Source organism: Sarcophilus harrisii, chromosome 4 (assembly GCF_902635505.1).
Source record: "Sarcophilus harrisii chromosome 4, mSarHar1.11, whole genome shotgun sequence".
Lineage (NCBI taxonomy): Eukaryota > Metazoa > Chordata > Mammalia > Dasyuromorphia > Dasyuridae > Sarcophilus > Sarcophilus harrisii.
In genome coordinates, this window is record NC_045429.1 from 333,463,429 (window position 1) to 333,482,008 (window position 18,580).

The window sequence follows — 18,580 nt, forward strand, 5'->3', positions numbered from 1 at the left end:
TCTATGGAACTGTCAATATCTTTCTTTAAGGTTTGCAAAGTACTTTCCTCACAATAACTCTTGGAGGTAGAAGGTGTAAATATTATTATTTTATATGATTATAGATGAGGAAACTGAAGTTCAGGGAAGTTGAATATCCTTCCTGTGCTCACTTACATAGTAAACATGTGAACTGGGATTCAAACTCAGGTCTGATTATAGTACCCCATCTATGTTGTCTACTTTGGCTGAGCTGACAGACTCAGAATGATTTCAATCAATGCACTAGTATTAACTAAATAGCTACTATATGCCAAACATTATCAGCAGCAGCAGCAGCAGCAGCATTTATATATCACTCAAGGGTTTTGCAAAGCCCTTTCCAAATATCTCATTTTATCCTTCCAACAGTTCTGACTGCTGGCCCCTCTAGCCATTGTCCTTCAGTACCGATGATACAAAGGCAAAAGTGGCATAGCACGTGCCTTCAAGAACTTATGGGAAGACTATATATAATAAATATATAACATATAGAAAACAAAGATGTTTTGTTGTTCCATTTTTCATGACTCCTTTTGGAGTTTTCTCAGTAAAGATATTAGAGTGGTTTGATATTTCCTTTTCCAGATCATTTTACAGATGAGGAAACTGAGGCAAGCAAGGTTAAGTGACTTGGTCAGGGTCACACAACTGCAGGTGTGCCATTTCCTTTTCCAGATCATTTTACAGATGAGGAAACCAAGGCAAACAGGGTTAAGTGACTCTGCCAGGGACACTTTTGGCTACATGATTGTCTCTGAAGCAGGATTAGAACTTGGGGTTTGGAGATTACTAGCTACATCTAGTATGTCTCAGAGGCAGTATTTGAATCCAGTACTTTGCTGCCTCTACCAATCAATCAGCAACTATTGTTGAGCACCTCTGCTATATGCCAGGCACTCTGCTGGGCTCTGGAGATAATAAATACAAAAATGGAATAGTCCCTGCCCTCAAGGTGCTCATATTTTTTAGGGATGGCAACAAACACATGCTTGCAAAGCATGCAAAGCGAGCACAAAGTAATCTGAATGGGAAGATGGTAGCAGCCAAGAGGGATCCTTGTGTAGAATAGATGTGTGCTTAAGTTCAATTAGTAAGGAGGCCAAGGATTCCAAGGGATGTGGATAGTATGGGAAAGCATTTCAGATACAGGGAACAAGGAGATAAAGTGTTGCATGTAAGTAGAAAGATATGTATGAATGAATTGAAAAGTATACAAAAGAGAGCAAAATTTCTGGAAACAATATACAACCAGGTTGTGAAAAGCCTTAAATGTCAAATAGAGGAGTTTATATTTGACCCTAAGGGTAGCTAGGCGATGTGGTGAATGGAATCAAGCAGACTCATCTCCCTGAGTTCTAATCTGGTCTCAGACACTTACTAGCTGTGACTGTGGACAAGTCACTTATCCCTGTTTGATACAATTTCCTCATTCGTTAAATGAGTTGGAGAAAAAAAAAAAGGCAGACTCCTCCAGTATCCTCACCAAGAAAACCCCATTTGGAATCACAGAGTTGGACATGACTAAAATGACTGAATAATAAATATTTGATCCTAGAGATGATAGGGAGCTGCTGGAATTGATTGAGTGAGGAGTGACATGCTCCATAATTTTGGTGCCAGTGTGGAGGATGGTTGCAGTGAAGAGAAGATTGGGGCAAAGGGATCAATTTGGAGACTGTGATGAGAATCTGAACTAAGGCAGAAGCTATGAGAATGGGGAGAAGGGAACAGATATGAGAAATGAATCAAAAGGCATGTATTGAGCACTTACTGTGTGAAAAAGCATTGGCCCAAAACCGGGGATACAAATAGAAAAGTAAGCCGTCTGTTCTCAAGAAGCTATATTTTAATAGAAATAGAGAAAGCTTCAGTTGCAAGTCAGATGGAAAAGCCCCATGGTCCTTACAATGTTGGCAGCAATGAGAGATATTATGTTGTTAGAAATGACAAGATTTGGCAAGTGATTGGACATATGGGGTGAGGGAGGAGTCGAGGATGGCATGGAGTTTGTGAACCTGGGGGACTGGATGTTCTTGACAGAAGTGGGAAAGTTTGGAAGAAGAGTGGATTAAGGAGGGAGGATAATGAGCCCTGTTTTGGAAATGTTGCATCCGAAGTGCCTACAGAATATCCAGTTAGAAATATTCATTAGGTAGTTGGCTATTTGGGCCAGAGCTGAAGAGAAACTAGGCCTGAATCTGTGAATCATTTGCAGAGAGAGGATAATTGAACCCATGGGAACTGATGAGTATAAAGAAAAAAAAGATAAGAAGGCCCAGAGCAGAGCCTTAGGCTACACCCACAGTTAGTAGGTATGACATGAATGATGATCCAGAAAAGCAGAATGAAGTGAGTGGTCAGACAGGTAGGAAAACAGAGGGAAAAAGAGGGGAGAATGCAAGAGGGGAGAAAAAGAGAGAAAGAGGGAAGGGGAGGAAGGGAGAAGGAAAAAGGAGAGGAGGAGGGAGGGAGAGGGAGAGAAGAAGGGAAGAGGGAAGGAGAAGAGAGAAAAAAAGAATGAAGAGGGGGAGAGGAAGAAAGGGAGAGAGAAAGAGAAAGAGAGAGGAGGAGAGAAAGACAGAGAAACAAAAGAGAGAAGGAGAGAAGAGAGAGGATGGGAAGGAAGGAGAGAGGGAGAGAGAGGAGCAGCAGCAATGTCCTGAAAACCTTAAGGAGGTAGTAGGCAGTATCATATGCTGCAGAGAGGTCAAAAAAGGAACAAGATTGAGAAAAGGTCATAGATTTGGCAATTAGATCATTGAGGAGTAGCTAGGTGGTGCAGTGGATAGGGCACTAGCCCTGAAGTCAGGAAGACCTGAGTTCAAATCTGGTCTTAGATACTTAACACTTCCTGGCTGGGTGACCCTGGGCAAGTCACTTAATCCCAATTGCCTCAGCGAGAGATAGGGGAAGGGAGGTAGAGGTAACAAATGCAGAAAACGTTTTCAAGCAATTTGGCTGAGAAGGGAAGAAGAAATGCAGAATGATAACTGGTAGAATTAGTAGAATCAATAAAGGTTTGGGTTAGTTTTTTTTTAAGATGGGGGGGCATTGGAAATGTAGGTAGCAGAGAAGGAATTAGCAGATAAGGAGAGACTGAAGATTAGAGAGAGAAGGGGTGATAGTGGGAGCAATATCCTGGAGAAGATAAGAGGACATGGGATCCTCTGCCCAGAGGAACAAATCCACCTCTTTATATGGAGTAAAGTTCCTTTAAGTAAAGGAAGAGATAGTAGGGAACAATATCAAAGGACTATGTTGTAAACAAGTTGAAAAAAAAACTTCAAAGAAATAATCTTGATTTTCTCAACATAATAGGATTCAGGGTTTACAGATGAGAGAGGTCTGGGGGAGAAGGTTGCTGTGGGAGACTTGGAAACAAAAAAAAGTTTTGGAATATTTCTGTAGTGAATAGGGCAAGAAATCAACTTGGAAGAAGTAAATGGATTGAGTTGGTGCAATAAGGACCCAATTAAGATCAAATAACACATAGTTGCAGGGGGCCCATTGTGTGACTTCTTCCAGTTCTATTCAATAACGTGAGTAGTAGTGAAGAAAGTGGATAGTGGAAATAAATCCAAGTTATAATTTGATCAATTGAAGTAGCAATAGAAGGTGATCGAAGATTCAGTAACAAGGAGAACTAGTCCATGAAGTGGTCTTGATTAGAAGGGAAAAGAGTAGCTAGAGCCTGGGAAAGTACCGAGGGGTGAGGGATTAAAGCCCAAATTGAGAATGATTTAGGAATTGTCAGGAAGAGAGATGTATGTGGCGATAGGAGATTCTGATAGGATGGAAACTTCAGGAATTCTGGATCAGAAAATTGTTGCTCATCTGGGTGACAGCAAGGTCAAAGATATGACCATATCTATTGAAATGAAGTTGAAGTGGAAGACTAGGTTATGAGGTGAGTAGGCTGAAGAATTGGGAAGTTAGGGTATAAAGGTTTAAGAACCCCAGGAGAAGGACAGGAGTTGGGGTAGAGAAGACTGAGTAAGGCACTATACGCCTTAAGAAAAAAGGGAAAATGTTTGGGGGCTGGCACACAACACCAGGATCTAAATTGGGTGATAAATGTGGATAGTGTTAGTCTCAATTGAACGATTGATATAGAGAGTCTTCTGACTCTTTTTCTGGAACCAGGGAGAATAGGGGTGGGGGAAATGGACAATGGAAAGGGTGTTAAAGATGATGCAGTCAGCCCTGGAAAGGATAGTTAGGGGCAGTGTTGTCTGGGAGGAGCCAGACATCTGGCTTGAAGGAGAACATAGAGGGACATGAAAGCTATCCAAGTAGTTGAAGGATAAAAACTTTAGAAGGGATGTTAGATTTCTGGCCCAGGACAAGGATACACAGCTAGGACTAGGGTCAGAGAAATGGAGCTCCTTGTAAAGAAATTCTTAATAACTAGAGCCATCCAAAAATGGAACGGGCAGTAGTGAGTTCTTTGTCATTGGAATTGTTCAGGCAAAGGTTAGATGACCGTTTGTGAGGCACTTTTTAGCATTTTATGGCGTCATGTGAATGATGAACGAAGCAGAATTGCAGTAGCTCAAAAGAAATGTGAGATGTACAAATTTAGAGCCATCTCTACTCCAAGCATTTATGTGCCCTAACTGTGGCAGAGTTTCCAAGCTCACATTGGTTTGGTCAGCTACAGTTAGACACATTATACCTTGATTCCAACATAGTGATACCATTTTGGTCTTCTTTGAGAACAAAGGACAACAAACCAATCAGTCGGATGTATCGTATTTCAGGCAGAGCCTGGACTAGATCCTAACGACCTCTTAAGACATCCTCCAGCTCTGAGATTTGGAGAGCTCCCGTTTTTTTTTTTTTAACTGGGCTTTTCCTTATTGTATCTCAGTTTACCCTTTGAGCCAAGCCAGTTTATGAAAAGGAGGGTGGAATTTAGGGCAATTAATTTATCTGTTCTCAGAATATCTCTTCTACCCCAATGTAATTCCCATCCTCACTTTGTTTTCTCTGCAGTCGGACTGGTTCTTCAGTGATGATGAAGAAAAGGGAGAGAGAGTGAGTGATTCTGAGGGCTTTGGGGGGGGGGTGGGGAGAATCTTTCTGTGTGGGATTAGGGTGATAATGTCTCAGAAGACACCAAAACATATGGTACGTGGAGAGGGTACAAGGAATTAGCCTAAGTGTCCTCAAAGTTCAGCACCAGGAACTTCATGGATAGGGATGAAGGAGGGTGGGAGTTGTAAAGAAGGCTTGTCTTCTGGGAAGACCCAGAAAAAGTATCCTTGCCCCCATTTTATAGTGGGACCAGCCGCTCCCCTAGATTGGGGAGAGGAAAATCAATCTTGGCTCAAGCCAAGCTCTCTGTTTGCAGACTCCAGTTGATGAAAAGGAATCTCAGTCAGTGCCCAATATAGAGTACCTACTGCCCAACATTGGCAGGACGGTGCCCCCAGGAGAGGCAGGTTCAGGTGAGTGAACCTTTGGGTACGGTTGGGGAATTTCCCAGTCTATCACGGCTCCTTTCCCAGGCCTCCTGTTTCCCCTCTTGTCCCCACCCTTACCCCCTGCTGAGCCCAGCTCCCACCCTTGCATGCCATGGAGATAAGATGGGGGGAGGAGTTGGGTGAAGAGACCATCCCCTCTCAGCTGGGGAGGAACTAGCAGATCCCAGTGCTCCCCACCACCCCCAACCCCAGGGCTTCGGGTCTTTCCCTAGTTTCTTTTCTGAGCCTTTAATTTCCTTTAATTCTGGCTTGTGCGCGTGTTCCCTTGGTCCCTGGGCACTGTTTCTCTTTTTTAATATTTCTTCTGTTCTCTCCTTATACCCATCTCTGCTTTCTCTGACTTTCTGCCCTTTATCCTCTTCTCTTTTTTCTTCACCTATTCTCTCCCCCATTTCCTCTTCTCCCTTCTGCCTTTTCTCTTTCTTTATCTTCTTGCTCCTCTGTTCTCCTTTTCTTCTTTCCTCCAGCGGACCTGTTGGAGATTTAAAGGGTACAGTGTGTGGTTTCTCAGCTATCTTGGATACTAATCCTAGTGGGTGATTATAAGAAAGTGGGGTGGGGAGGGGCCAAGTAGAGTAGACAGAAATGTGTGGGGTCATTGTGGTAGCAGTGATGGGGCTCTACCCCATCACATACATACAGATGAAGGGCTAAGCCAGAGCCTCCTGGTGGGAGCATTTCCTGACCCTGACCTTAATTTTTGCCCAGCAGAACAGTCACACACACACACACACACACACAGAGAGAGAGAGAGAGAGAGAGAGAGAGAGAGAGGAGAGAGAGCATGCTCCTGCCTCACTCTGAGTTAAAAGAATATGAGAAACAAGTCCCACCAATGATATGTTTCTCTAATTTGGGACACCAGCTTTCTCAGCCCCCAGAATTCACTGGACACTAAGCCCCTTCCTCCAGTAACCTTTGGGTAAAGTTATAAAGAAATAACTGCAAGGAGGGTTTGCTTAAGGTTTAGAAAGAGTAGATTTGAGGAGGGGTATGAAGGGAAGGTCCCCGTTTCTTCTAATCACCCACTATTAACTACCTCCGCGGGCTGTGTTTGTCACTGTGTGGTCAGCTCATCATTGCTCTTCTCATTGTCTGGAGGTGGGTGGAGAAGGGTAGCAGCACATCAGGGTAAGAGGTCTAACCTGCTTGCCAGATGGTGTGCACTAACCAGGGCCCCCAAGCTTAGAGTCAGGTTATTGCTCCTTGAGTCTCATGCCAAGGCAATCATCTTCTGCACTCCCCACCCCACGTCTAGGAGTCCCAAACCCCATTTCACAGACCGAAAGAATGAGGCTCCCAGAGAGATCATGCTGAATACAAAGTTATGGCTGTAATTTCCTTACACCCCCTTCACTTAAAAAGAAGAAACTGAACCCCGTGGATGTCAGAGAGAAGCTGAGCTGAGGGCTTCCACTGAGAGCTTCCCTCAACTCTCCCTCCTAGGCTTCACTCAGTTTGTTTCTCGACCCCTTTAACCAAACAGCTCTGTGTGGCCCCCTTCTCTCAGACTAGGGGTGGGGGAGATGAGGTTAGGGGAAGAACAAACATCCTCTTACCGACCTTGCCTTCCTCTGCTCCTCCTCCTCCCACTCGGTTTCCATGTATCTAGGACATCTGTGATCTGCCGTGTTTCACCATTGTGGTTTGTGTGGTTTTGGTCTGACTTGTCTGCCTTTCTGCTCCAATGCTTTCATATTAACACATGGAGGGGGGGAGGCGGGAAAAAAGACCCCACTAATGTCTCCCTTGATCTAAGGGAAAATGAAATAACTGAGGTCATGTACCGTCTTGGGACCCGAAGCTTGATGTCAGTCCCTATGTTTCATGAAAGGAAGGGGTGTCTGACATCTCTTCCTTAATAGGCAGTTCCCTGGTTTCTGAAGGCACTGAAGAGAGTGATTATGCCCCCAAAGTGTGCTCTCTTCCCTCCCTCACCCTTTTTGCCGGTCCCCTGCCCATCTTTGATTTGTCTTTTTGTCTCTTGCCTACAGATTCTATCAACTGTGGTTCCACCAAATCCAAGGTAAGGAAGTAGGGATGCCAGAGTGGGGCTTATGTCTGGGAAGTTGGGGCCTTATTAAGTTTTCCCTTGATCAAGGGAGTTTCCCGAGTGTCTCAAACAGTATGAGGGAATGGAGCTTAGACTACGGAGGGGAGAGGGATGTGAGAAACACAGAAATGAGAAGTCTCTCATTATTCATCTTGGGAACAGTTAGCTAGCTCCCAGTAACAATGTGAATACAGTTGAACAGCTATCATGTTAGATAATCCCAAAATATGCCTGTTAGGCTCAGAGGTATATTCAGTAATTAAAAAACAACAAACAACCAACCAAAAAACCCTCAAAATTGTCCTTGGTAACGCAAATGAATTTTTATTCCCGGAAGACACCCGCCACCTAGTGGAAGTAAAGAAGTATCTCACAATTTGAGTGAGGAAGAAGTTCTCAGACAACTAAAATATTTGATGTGAATACATTGAATCATTTCAACTGAGTGCTCGCTATATGCAGAGTCCCCGAAGAAATAAATATGGCCCATTCCTTCTCCACAGGGAGTTTATAGTCTAGTTGAAACAATACATAAAACAAGGAAAGGGAAATATTAGATTTGAACAGCTGAAAACAAGATAATAGGTATCATACTCCCCTAACAGTGGTTCATTTGGATATTTGACATGAATGACTGTATCCTGAGAATTTTTTTTGTTTTTTTTTTTCCTTTGAAAATCTGAGAGCATTTAGTTTTTTAGAAGTGTTTAGCCTGAAAGTGTTTGGTTTGTTTTTGTTTTTGTTTTTGTTTTGCTTGCATGTTTGTTTGTTTTTGCTGAGGCAATTGGGGTTAAGTGACTTGCCCAGGGTCACTCCCAGCCAATAAGTGTTAAATGTCCAAGGCCAAATATGAACTCAGGTCCTTCTGACTTCAGGACTGGTGCTCTATCCACTACACCAACTAGCTGCCCCGCAAGTGTTTAGTGTTTTAAAAGAAAAATTAGACTTGTTTTGTATGACCCAAGAAACAAAAGTAGGTCCAAAGGTGTAGATTTGGGCTTTAACGTAAGAAAAAAAGAGCAAGCTGATTCTTCTAAGGCTTTAGAATTATAGATGAGATCCTGATTTGCCTTGATGGGGGGAATTTCCATACTGGGGTTTTCCCCCACACCGATGAAATCATAACTCAAAACAAGAATGAGCCCCCAAATAGGGGGAAATTTTTAGCAGTTAGGGATGGTTGAAAATGAGTTGGACTATTATAAGGAGGTAATTAAAGGTCCTGTCAACTGCAGTCTTCAGAGCAGAAGCTGGATTGACCACATGAGACGGGCATTCTAGAGTATGATCATGCTTTAGGTACAAGTTAAAATCTCAAATTTTTCCAGTTTGGAGATTTTTTGATTCATTTTAGTCTCTTTGGAAGCTGAGATTTGAAGGCATAACGGTTCTGAGGACTCCCACCATTGTAGGGCTTTTAAGTTTTGGATTCTGGTAAGGTATGAAGGATCCACACTTACTGTCCCAGAAAACTCAAGCTTTGTTGATATTGGTTAGCTTCTGAAAGATTCTACTTCCTCTTTGGAATTAATCAAGGAGACCTTTGCATTTGGTCTCCAGGATTTATATTTCGTACTTCTTAAAAACTTCTGAATATCTTCTACTTTCAAAAAATGTCTTCTCTTTCCCTAGTGAACCACACCTTGTAGCAGTATCGGTCAACAATTAAGTGCTTAGTATTTGTGAATTATTTACATATATTGTCTCATTTGGTCCTCATAATATCCCAGGAAAGCAGGTGCTATTATTATCCTCATTTTACAGATGAAGAAACTGAGGCTAAAAGACATTTTAAAAGATTTGCCCACAGTCACACCACTAAGGTGTCTGAGGCAAGATTTGAACTCAGAATTTCCTGTCTGCAAATTCAGACTGTAACCACTCTACCATTTAGCCAGGTGGCTACACAAAGAAAGGAGAGGAAGAAAAAGGAAGCAAATAGTTCACCAAAACAGCTTCCCTCTCCATGGAACCAGGCAGTATATTCAAGGTTCTATATAACAGCAGTTAACTTCTGCAATAAAAGAGAGGGAAGCTAAACCCTTTGATTACTGATCAGTGAGCTCCCTTTCCAGCCCCTGAATCTACAATTATCTTTCTTGGATCAATTTGAGACCCTGGGAACAAAGGTCTTCTACAATTACTCGCCTTATTGCCTTCTCTCATTCTTAGGCCACGGCCACTATACCGGATGCCCAAGTCTTTTTGTTGTTGTTGAGTCATGCCTCACTCTTTGTCAATCCATTTGGGGTTTTCTTGGGAGAGATAATGGAGTGACTTTGTCATTTCCTTGTCCAGCTCATTTTACAGATGAGGAAACTGAGGCAAACAGGGTTAAGTGACCTGGCCCAGGGTCACATAGCAAGTGGCTTGCCATTCCCTTCTCCAGCTCATTTTATAGATAAGGAAACTGAGGCAGTGGTTAAGGGACTTGCTCAGGCTCAAGTGTCTGTGACTAGATACTCAACAAAGAGTAAGACACCAGTGAAATGACTAAACCACAACCATACAATAAAACAGACTGTGTGTAGAGCATTGTGACTAGCTAGTGATGGGGTTGTAAAGCTTAGATAAGACAGTCCTTACCCCAAAGGATTAGGATCTTATAGGATAACAGGACGCCCAGGTGGCTGATTGCAGAGTGCTGCATTACAAACCCACTAAAGACTTATAGAACCAAGAGGGAGAGAACTGTTCACCACCTGAGAGATGGGGGGCCGAGGTTGATGACTCAAGATGCAGTGGATGACCTTGGTCTGACGAAGCTCTGAGCACTCCCCAAGCTTCACTTGCCTTCACGGCCATTGGCACAAATTGTTCTCATCCTCCATCCCACGGGGGATGTCTTTACGAGCCGGGGAGACAGCCCCTCACCCTCTGCAGGGTTCCAGACCCTTTGGGCGCTCTTAACCTGGGTTAGCCACTGCCGAAGTGGTTTGTCGGATGTGGCCGCTGGTCTCGCTGCTGGGGCTCCTTGGAGCCCCAGGTGAGAGTCAGAAGGGTCAGGTAGACACCAAAGGTGGAAAGCAGCCCCGTAATGGGCTCGGGCATCTTCACGCCCGAAGTATGGTCTTCTCTGCCCACACCCACACCCCAAAGTAGGAATTCTACAGATAAAAGCGGAAATAATGGGCTGGGAACTGGAAGCTACTAACAGAGACCACTAGGTGGCTCCATAAGGCAGAGGGCCGGGCTTGGAGTCATTCAAACCTAACCTCAGGCACGAAGTGACTCTGGGCAAGTCGCTTCACCTGTTTTCCTGAGTTGCCTCATCTGTAAAAGGAACCGGAGAAGGAAACGGGAAATCGCTCCAGGGTCTTTGTCAAGAGCGCCCCAAAGGGGGTCTCGAAAAGTTGGATCCAACTGAAACAAGTGAAGAACAACAAAAGCCTAAAAGCTGAAACATGAAGTTTTAGAAATATTAAATTTAACGCGGCGAGAGAGTCGTTGGGTTGGCCACATGTAGGCAGTTAGAGAGAGAGGTGGGGGGCTCAGAAAGAGACCGGGGCTGGGCTCAGAGGTTTGAGAGTCATCTGTAAAAAAGAGGCAGTTGAACGAGTGACCTGAAAGAGATTGCCAGGAAATACAGTATAGCAAGAACTGATTGTTGGGAGAAACATAAAAGGGAGAAAAGGAGAGATGATAGACAAAAAAGGACCAGAGAGGTAGAGAACTGGAAACGATTCTCAAGTCTGGAGAGGAGATGATGGGGGAGGAAAGGAAGAACAGTCTCAAAAGCTGCTTGAAAATTAAGGAGAATGACACCACTGAATTTGATATTTAGAAGGTCACTGATAACCTTTTTTTTTTTTTTTTTTTTTTTTTTTACTTTTTTTAAACTTTATTTTTTTCCTGAGGCAATTGGGGTTAAGCGACTTGCCCGGGGTCACACAGCCAGGAAGTGTTAAATGTCTGAGGTCCTTTTGACTTCAGGATTGATGCTACACCAATTAGCTGCCCCTGATAACCTTTAAGAGAACAATTTCAGGAACATGATGAAGATGGAAATCCAAGTGGAAATGAAGTAGAGAGAGATTGTATTATCTGGATGGGCTCAGTCGATAAACATTCATTAAGCATCTACTGTGTATATTATGTTAATACAGAAAGAGGCAAAACACCCTGACCTCAAGAAGTTCACATTCTAGCAAGAGAAATGACAAACAAATTAAATACAGGATAAAAAGGAACTACTTAAAGGGCACTAGAATTAAGGCTGGGATAGGTTTCTTTTAGAAGAGGAGATTTTTTTTTTTTAGTTGTAACTTAAAAGAATCCAGAGAAGCCAATAGACAGAGATGAAGGGAGAGCATATTCCGGGGATGAGGGACAGTGGGAGAAAATTCCTGGAGGTGAGAATTGGAGTGTCTTGATTCATGTCTTGTGCAAGGAGGCCAGTGTCATTGCATTGAAGAGTGCCTGGTGAGAAGTGAGGTATGAGTAGGCTGCAAAAAAAGGAGGGCTTTTAACACCAAAAAGATAATTTTATTTTTGATCCTGGAGGTGATAGGGAGCCATTGGAGTTTATGGAGTTTATTGAGTTGGGAGGAGGGATGAGATGGTCAGACCTGTGTTATACAGGCAGATCCGACAATCCACTGTTGCAATAGTCCAGGCCTAAGGTGGTTTTAGGCAGCCAAAATCAGAATGTTAGCAGTGCCAGAAGAAAGAAGGGAATATATTCAAGAGATATGGCAAAGGGTGAACTCAATTGGCCTTGGTAATAAATGGGATATATGGTGAGGAGTTGAGTCTGAGGGACTTAGATAATGGTGTTGGTCTCTTCCTCTTAGAGGAAAGAGGGGATGTGCCTAGGGAGAAATATAATTTCCAATTTATACATGTTGAATTTAAAGTGTGTCAATGGATCAATGAAAATCTTTCTATAAGGATTATTGAGAACTGAAAATATTTTGAGGCAGTCAATAAAAAGCAGTAGCAAGGGAGGGATAGAAGATGAAAACTGCAAGGAAATAGTGGAGCAAGGTCCTGGAGGAAAGGAAAGGATCAGATGTACAGGAAGGCACCGTCATAGGTAAAGAGATGAGTCCTGGTGAGTTTGGGGGATGGCTTTCCTTTTTCAGCAGAGGGAGGGACGAGGAGGGATAAGTGATGGATGATATAATGAAATGGCAGTGTTAAGAAGAAATGGAGGGGAAAGCTAAGAAGACTTCATGTCAAAAGATTTCATTCCTCACTCTGCTCCTATTTGGTTTCCTTATCTCCAATCTCTTCTCTTTTCCAAACTATCTTTTACAAAGCTGCCAAAATGATATTCCCAAAACAGGGGTGGTCTGACCATGTCATTCCCCTGCTCAAGAAGCTCCTGTGGCCCCCTATTGCCATAATAATAAAATACAAATTGCTAAATTTGGAAGTTAAAACCCTAAATCATTTGGCCCCAGACTACCTTTCTAGGCTTTATTATCCATTACTCTTACATATGCTCTATACCTTCCTGCTTTTCTATACTCCAGGTAAATCCAGAGAAGGAAGAGAGTATTCCTATCACATTTTAAAAAATGAATGAAACTATTTCATTCTGAAAAGCTGAATCAGGAAGACGTGAATTCAAAAATGATTTCTGATACTAGTTATGTGAACCTGAGAGAAAAAACTTCCCTTCTGTTAGCCTTGGTTTCCTCAACTGTAAAATTGGGGATGATAAAAGTACCTACCTTGAAAAATTGTAAAGACCAAATAAGATTTTATTTATGCTCCGCATAATTTCTGACATGTTTTAGGCACTATAGAAAAGCTTTTTACCTTCCTCTTCTCTTTCTCCCCACCCTTTAGTAATACACAAGCTCCTTAAGATCAGAGAATATTTTAATTAAAAAAAATCTTTTTGTCCTAAGTACCCACTGCTTAACAAAACTGTTAGCAGCTTTTAACAGTGTCTGTTGAATTAAATTACACAAAGCTGCTCTGATTCATGGAGGCTCAGCAGTTTCATTTCTCCCTCTGCCCAAAGGACAAACAGATAGGGAGAGTATTTCTATCACATTTTTTAAAAAAGGGAATACAATAAACCATTCCCTTCTGGAAGTACCCTAAGATAAGTCCATCCATTTTTACTCTCTCACTCCCTCCAGGACTAAGCCTGGAGTCAGGAAGAACTGAGTTCAAATCCAGCTTCAGACACTTATTAGCTGTGTGATCCTGGGCAAATCACTTAACTCTGTTTGCCTCAGTTTCCTCATCTGTAAAATGAGGTAAAGGAAATGGCAAACCACTTCAGTATTTTTGCCAAGAAAACCTCAAAAGAGGCCATGAAAAACCATGAAACTACTGAACAAGTTCTGATTCATAGGACCGTAGAGTGGAATAGAACTGCAGAATTCATTCATTCCCACCTCCTAGAAATCTCTTCTGTAATAACCCTGGGGACTCATCCAGCCTCTGCTTGAATATGTTTAGTAATGGGGAGTTCACTCCCTATTCCTTTTTTCAAAAGATGTGGATGCCCTCCACTGATCCTAGTTTTTCTCTCTGGAGCAACACAAAACTCTGTCATTCATTTATCAGCCATTGACTAAGTGTGTTCTATCTTCTACACAATGTGGTGGGGGAATACATGACCAAAAACAAGAGAGAAAAAAAAGGAAGAATGGAAATAACGAAGAAGGGAGTAAGGGAAGAAAGAGAGAAGGAAAGAAGGAAGGAAAAAAGAGGGAGGGAAGGAAGGAAAAAAAGTAAAAAGGGAAGGAAGGAAGGAAAGGAGTTCCTGCTTTCAAGAAGTTTACATTTTATTGGGGAGGAACAATTTATACTTAGTTGCATAAATGTAATTAAATTTCAGGGAAAGAGCAATAGAGCTGAGGTGAAAGGGGCATCTGAATAAACCTGAAGGAAAGACTTGAAGGAAGTTGGGGATTGTAAGAAGCAGAGGTTGAAGAGTCAGTGCCTTCCAAGCATGGGGACAGCTGGTACCAAGGTACAGGGAATGGGAGGTAGGGCAATTTGGCTGGAATATAGAGTGCAGGAAGGTATAGAGTATATTTAAGAATAATGGGCAATAAGCTTAGAAAGGCAGTATAAAACCAAATGATTCAGGGCTTTTTTCAAACTAAATTGTTTATATTTTATCCTTGGGCAATAGGGAGCTTTAGGAGCTTTTTGAGCAGAGGAATGACATGATCAGACCACCTGTTTTAGGAATATCATTTTAACAGCTTTGGATTATTTGGAGAAGAGAAGAGATTGGAGATAAGGGAACCAAATAGGAAGCTTCTACAGTCTTCCAGTTAAGTGGTGATAAATGCCTGAATTGGTGGTGTCATGTTTACTTAAGCAAGGTATTCTATCTTCCACATCACCGTCTTTCACATATTTGAGAACAAATATATCTTCCTTTAGTCTTCTCTTCTCCAAGGAAAACATCCCTGCTTCCTTCACATGTCTTCATGGTCTCTAGACTTCACTATCCTTTGAACATATATCCCCCCCCAATTTGCAAACTGCCCTTCTGAAGTATGATGTGCTGAGAACTGAACCCAGAGATATAGATAGGCTCTGAAAATACAGAGGGATTGCCATCTCCCATGGCTATGCACCCTGTTGGTCCAGCCTCAAGTCAAAATAGCTCAAAGAAAAGCCAAGTTATCCTCTGAACCAAGGTGAACTTGTACTCAATGAAGCCCTTCACTCCTTGCCTCTAGATGTTTTGGTTTTTTTCCCTTTGTTGGGGAGGAGGCAATTGGGGTTACACATCTAGTAAACATCTGAGGCTTGATTTGAACTCAGATTCTCCTGACTCCAGGCCAATCAGTATGCTCTCTATCCACTTCACTACCTCATTGCTCACTTTTTTTCTTATGTATTGTTTTATTTTCCTATGAGCTTCTCTTAATCAGTCTCCTTTATCCAGTGTTCCTTGCAATTGATTTTTAAATATAAATGTTTAAGGTTTTCTACTTATCCCAGAATATCTATTTATTATATCCCAATATACCTATTCATATTTATTTGAGGCATTTTGAAAAAAAAAAATTGAACATTCTTCAGAATTGCATTTGTAAAAACAAAATAAAAGAAATTCAACGGTCTGATGACTTGAGGAGAGGTGAAATAGGATATAGTTGTTGGCAGAAAAAAGTTTCTAGGTAAAGGGAGCCTATATCCACCCTGATCAGACTAGCAGGTTTGGACTAGACATAGGATTTCAATGTAGGGAACTCCCTCAACTGAAGCACATCAACACTTTCACTACAACTTAGAGAATTGCTTAGAGGCACTTTCATAAATGACTTGTCCAAGGTCACATAGCCAGACATTGGATCTGCATCTGTATCTTAATAGTTCTGAGAGTGATTCCTTACCCATCGGATCACACTGCCTCTCGTACACAGTAATATCCTCATAAGAGAGGACAGTCTCAGATAAAAACTATTTCTTCCTTTTCTCTGCTCACTATTCAAACTGGGGAAAGTGAAAAAGATTATTAAAAAACACTTATTTTGTTATTTCTACTATTATCCCATTAGAGCTTCACAACATTCTAGCAAAGTAGAAACTATAGGTTTTTATAATTTTCATTTTACAGACAAATGTTTTAAGGAAGATATCTCTTTAAAAAAGAAAGAAAATATCTCTCATCTATAGACTGTTCTAAAGTTTCTTAAACTGTGGATCACAATCCCATACGGGATCTCATAAGTGAATGTGAGGGTTGCAAAGTTATTATTTATTATCAGTAAATGTTTGAGTTGTTTACCTTCATGTAAAAATTTCTTGGGCGAAAATGTCTTGTGATGAGTGAAAAAAATGTAAGAAGTCCTAAGTTATTCCAAAGCATTGGCCTTGAGGCAGCAGCACTTATCATATCATTGAGGTGTTTATTTGACTTGGAAGATTTCATATCCCTAAGATCTCTTTCCCTTATCACTCCCATCCCCTCCCTGCTCCATAAACACATTGATCTCTTTGCAACCTCTCTTTCCTTTGTTCTCATTTATCATATTGTTTCCTAGAACTGAGAGCTGGAAGTAAGTTAGCAGTAAGCAGTAAGTAACTCTGCCTTAGACTTTTGTAGCTAAGTCACCCCGAGCAAGTCACAGCTTTTCTGGGCCTCATTCCAGTGAAGTAGTTCCCAACATATTTTTTGGTGGTTGTTGTAAAAACCCCTTTCAACAACAGTAACAAAAATGTGAGCCTCCAGGGTCGTTTAATATACGAGTCAGGATACTTTTACAATTATTTATTGCTTTAGTCACCATTAAGATTTTTAGCAACACTCCTAAGGGGTTCACAGACTATTAAATGGGAACCACTGCTCATGTTCAATCCCTTTGTTTTAGAGAAGACAGTGAAATGGCCCAGAGGGATGACTTGGCTGGGTCTGACAAATAGCAGCAAGACTGGGATTTTAGCCCAGGCTCTCTTAATTCCAGTGACTTCAAAGCTGTGAAGGCTTTCATTTAGGGGCAGCTAGGTGACTTTGGGGATAGAGCTCTGGGCCTGTAGTCAAGCAGATCTGAATTCAAATCCAGCCTCAGATACTTACTAGTTATGTAATCCTGTTTGCCTTCATCTCATGAAGAGGCAATGGCAAATTACTTCAAAAGCCAAGAAAAACCAAAGTCAATGTAGGTCCATAGGGGTGGGAAGAGTCAAATAAGGCTTCCAAAGAAGCCTTTCCATTTATAAAAACCTTGAGGCAAAGACGGTACAAGTATAAGTTTTTCACAAGAGGGAAAAAGGCTCAGAAAGATATCAAATTACTTGACCAGTATCACACTATTAGTGAATGTCTGTCTTGAGATTGCAAATTTAGTGTTTTCCCTTGTGTATCATATTCTCTCCAAAGTTAAAATGAGACAGTTGGATCCTCAAGCCCCAAGTTGGACCCAAATTGGAGGGTCAATAATCTCATTGATCCTCCCTTCTCTCCCTAAGGATTTGTGGACTCCAAAGAATGAGACAAACATGAAAGATGATTTCTTTAAAAGAGGGAGAAGAGAAAAGGAAGAAAATATCTGAGACTCTTAGGAAGATATTAATCTGAATGAAAGGCAATGTGGAAGGATGGATAGGATTCCAGTCCCAGTTAGAATGTCCTGCAATTTGAATTTCAGTAGAGAAGACATAGAGCAGTGAGGTGCAGGGCCAGGAGTCAGCAAGATTAATCTTCCCGAGTTCAAATCTGGCCTCACTGTGTGTGTGTGACCCTGGACAAGTCATTAATCCCAATTGCCTCAGTTTCCTCATCTGCAAAATGAGCTGGAGAAGTAAACGGCAAACCATCCCAATATCTCTGCCAAGAAAACCCCCAACGAATCTGATAAATATTAACAGTAATAACAATAAAAGAGGACATGCATGAGTGAGTATGGGTGGGTTATCTTTAAAATTTGAAAACCTTCCTTATGTAAAAGACATCCCAAGTTGTGGATGATACAGGCTCATTATGAGGAAGATTTCTAACAGAGCTTTTCACTAAAAATGGTGTTTGTTTTTAGTGAGCTTCATGTCACTGCAAAGTGTTCAAGAAAAGCCTAGATGACTAATTCTACAGGATAACATAAAAGACATTCATACACTGGCTGAATTAGTTGACCTCTATGATTTATTCTCTCTCTTCAAATTCTGAATGTCATGACTTTTTTTGTAGTCCCCAGGAATATGGTAACTCAGTAACCTTAGAGATCCCTTTCAGCTCTAAATCGCTGCTGTTGTGATTCTTGGCCAAAAGAAAAAAGCAAATCCAAATCCACAAACACTTTCCCCCTAGAAACAGAGGTAATAGAGATAATAATAATGGTTAACATTTATATAGTGTTAACCTTGTGCCAGGTACTAAGCACTTACAAGTATTATTTCATTGAATCTTCAGAATAACCCTAGCAGAAATGTGCTATTATTATCTCCCCACCTCCATTTTACATTTGAGGAAACTGAGGTAAACAGAAGTCGTGACTCGATCAGGGTCACACAACTAGGATGTGTCTGAGGGTACATTTGAACTGAGGTCTCATTGACTCCAGGCTTTAGCACTCTTTTCACAAAGAACATAGAAAAG

At 41.7% G+C, this 18,580-nt stretch overlaps 1 protein-coding gene across 8 annotated transcripts in view; it reads left to right on the forward strand.

Annotated features, from left to right (window-relative positions):
- ARHGAP23 (Rho GTPase activating protein 23) overlaps positions 1 to 18,580 on the forward strand; it is a 130,980-nt gene that overhangs the window by 108,780 nt on the left and 3,620 nt on the right. For all 8 annotated transcript variants that reach the window (XM_031966141.1, XM_031966140.1, XM_031966139.1 and 5 more), the window contains 3 exons: positions 5,017 to 5,058; positions 5,375 to 5,471; positions 7,502 to 7,533. In XM_031966141.1, the coding sequence (XP_031822001.1) occupies positions 5,017 to 5,058; positions 5,375 to 5,471; positions 7,502 to 7,533 (171 nt within the window). The remainder of the gene's footprint in view (positions 1 to 5,016; positions 5,059 to 5,374; positions 5,472 to 7,501; positions 7,534 to 18,580) is intronic.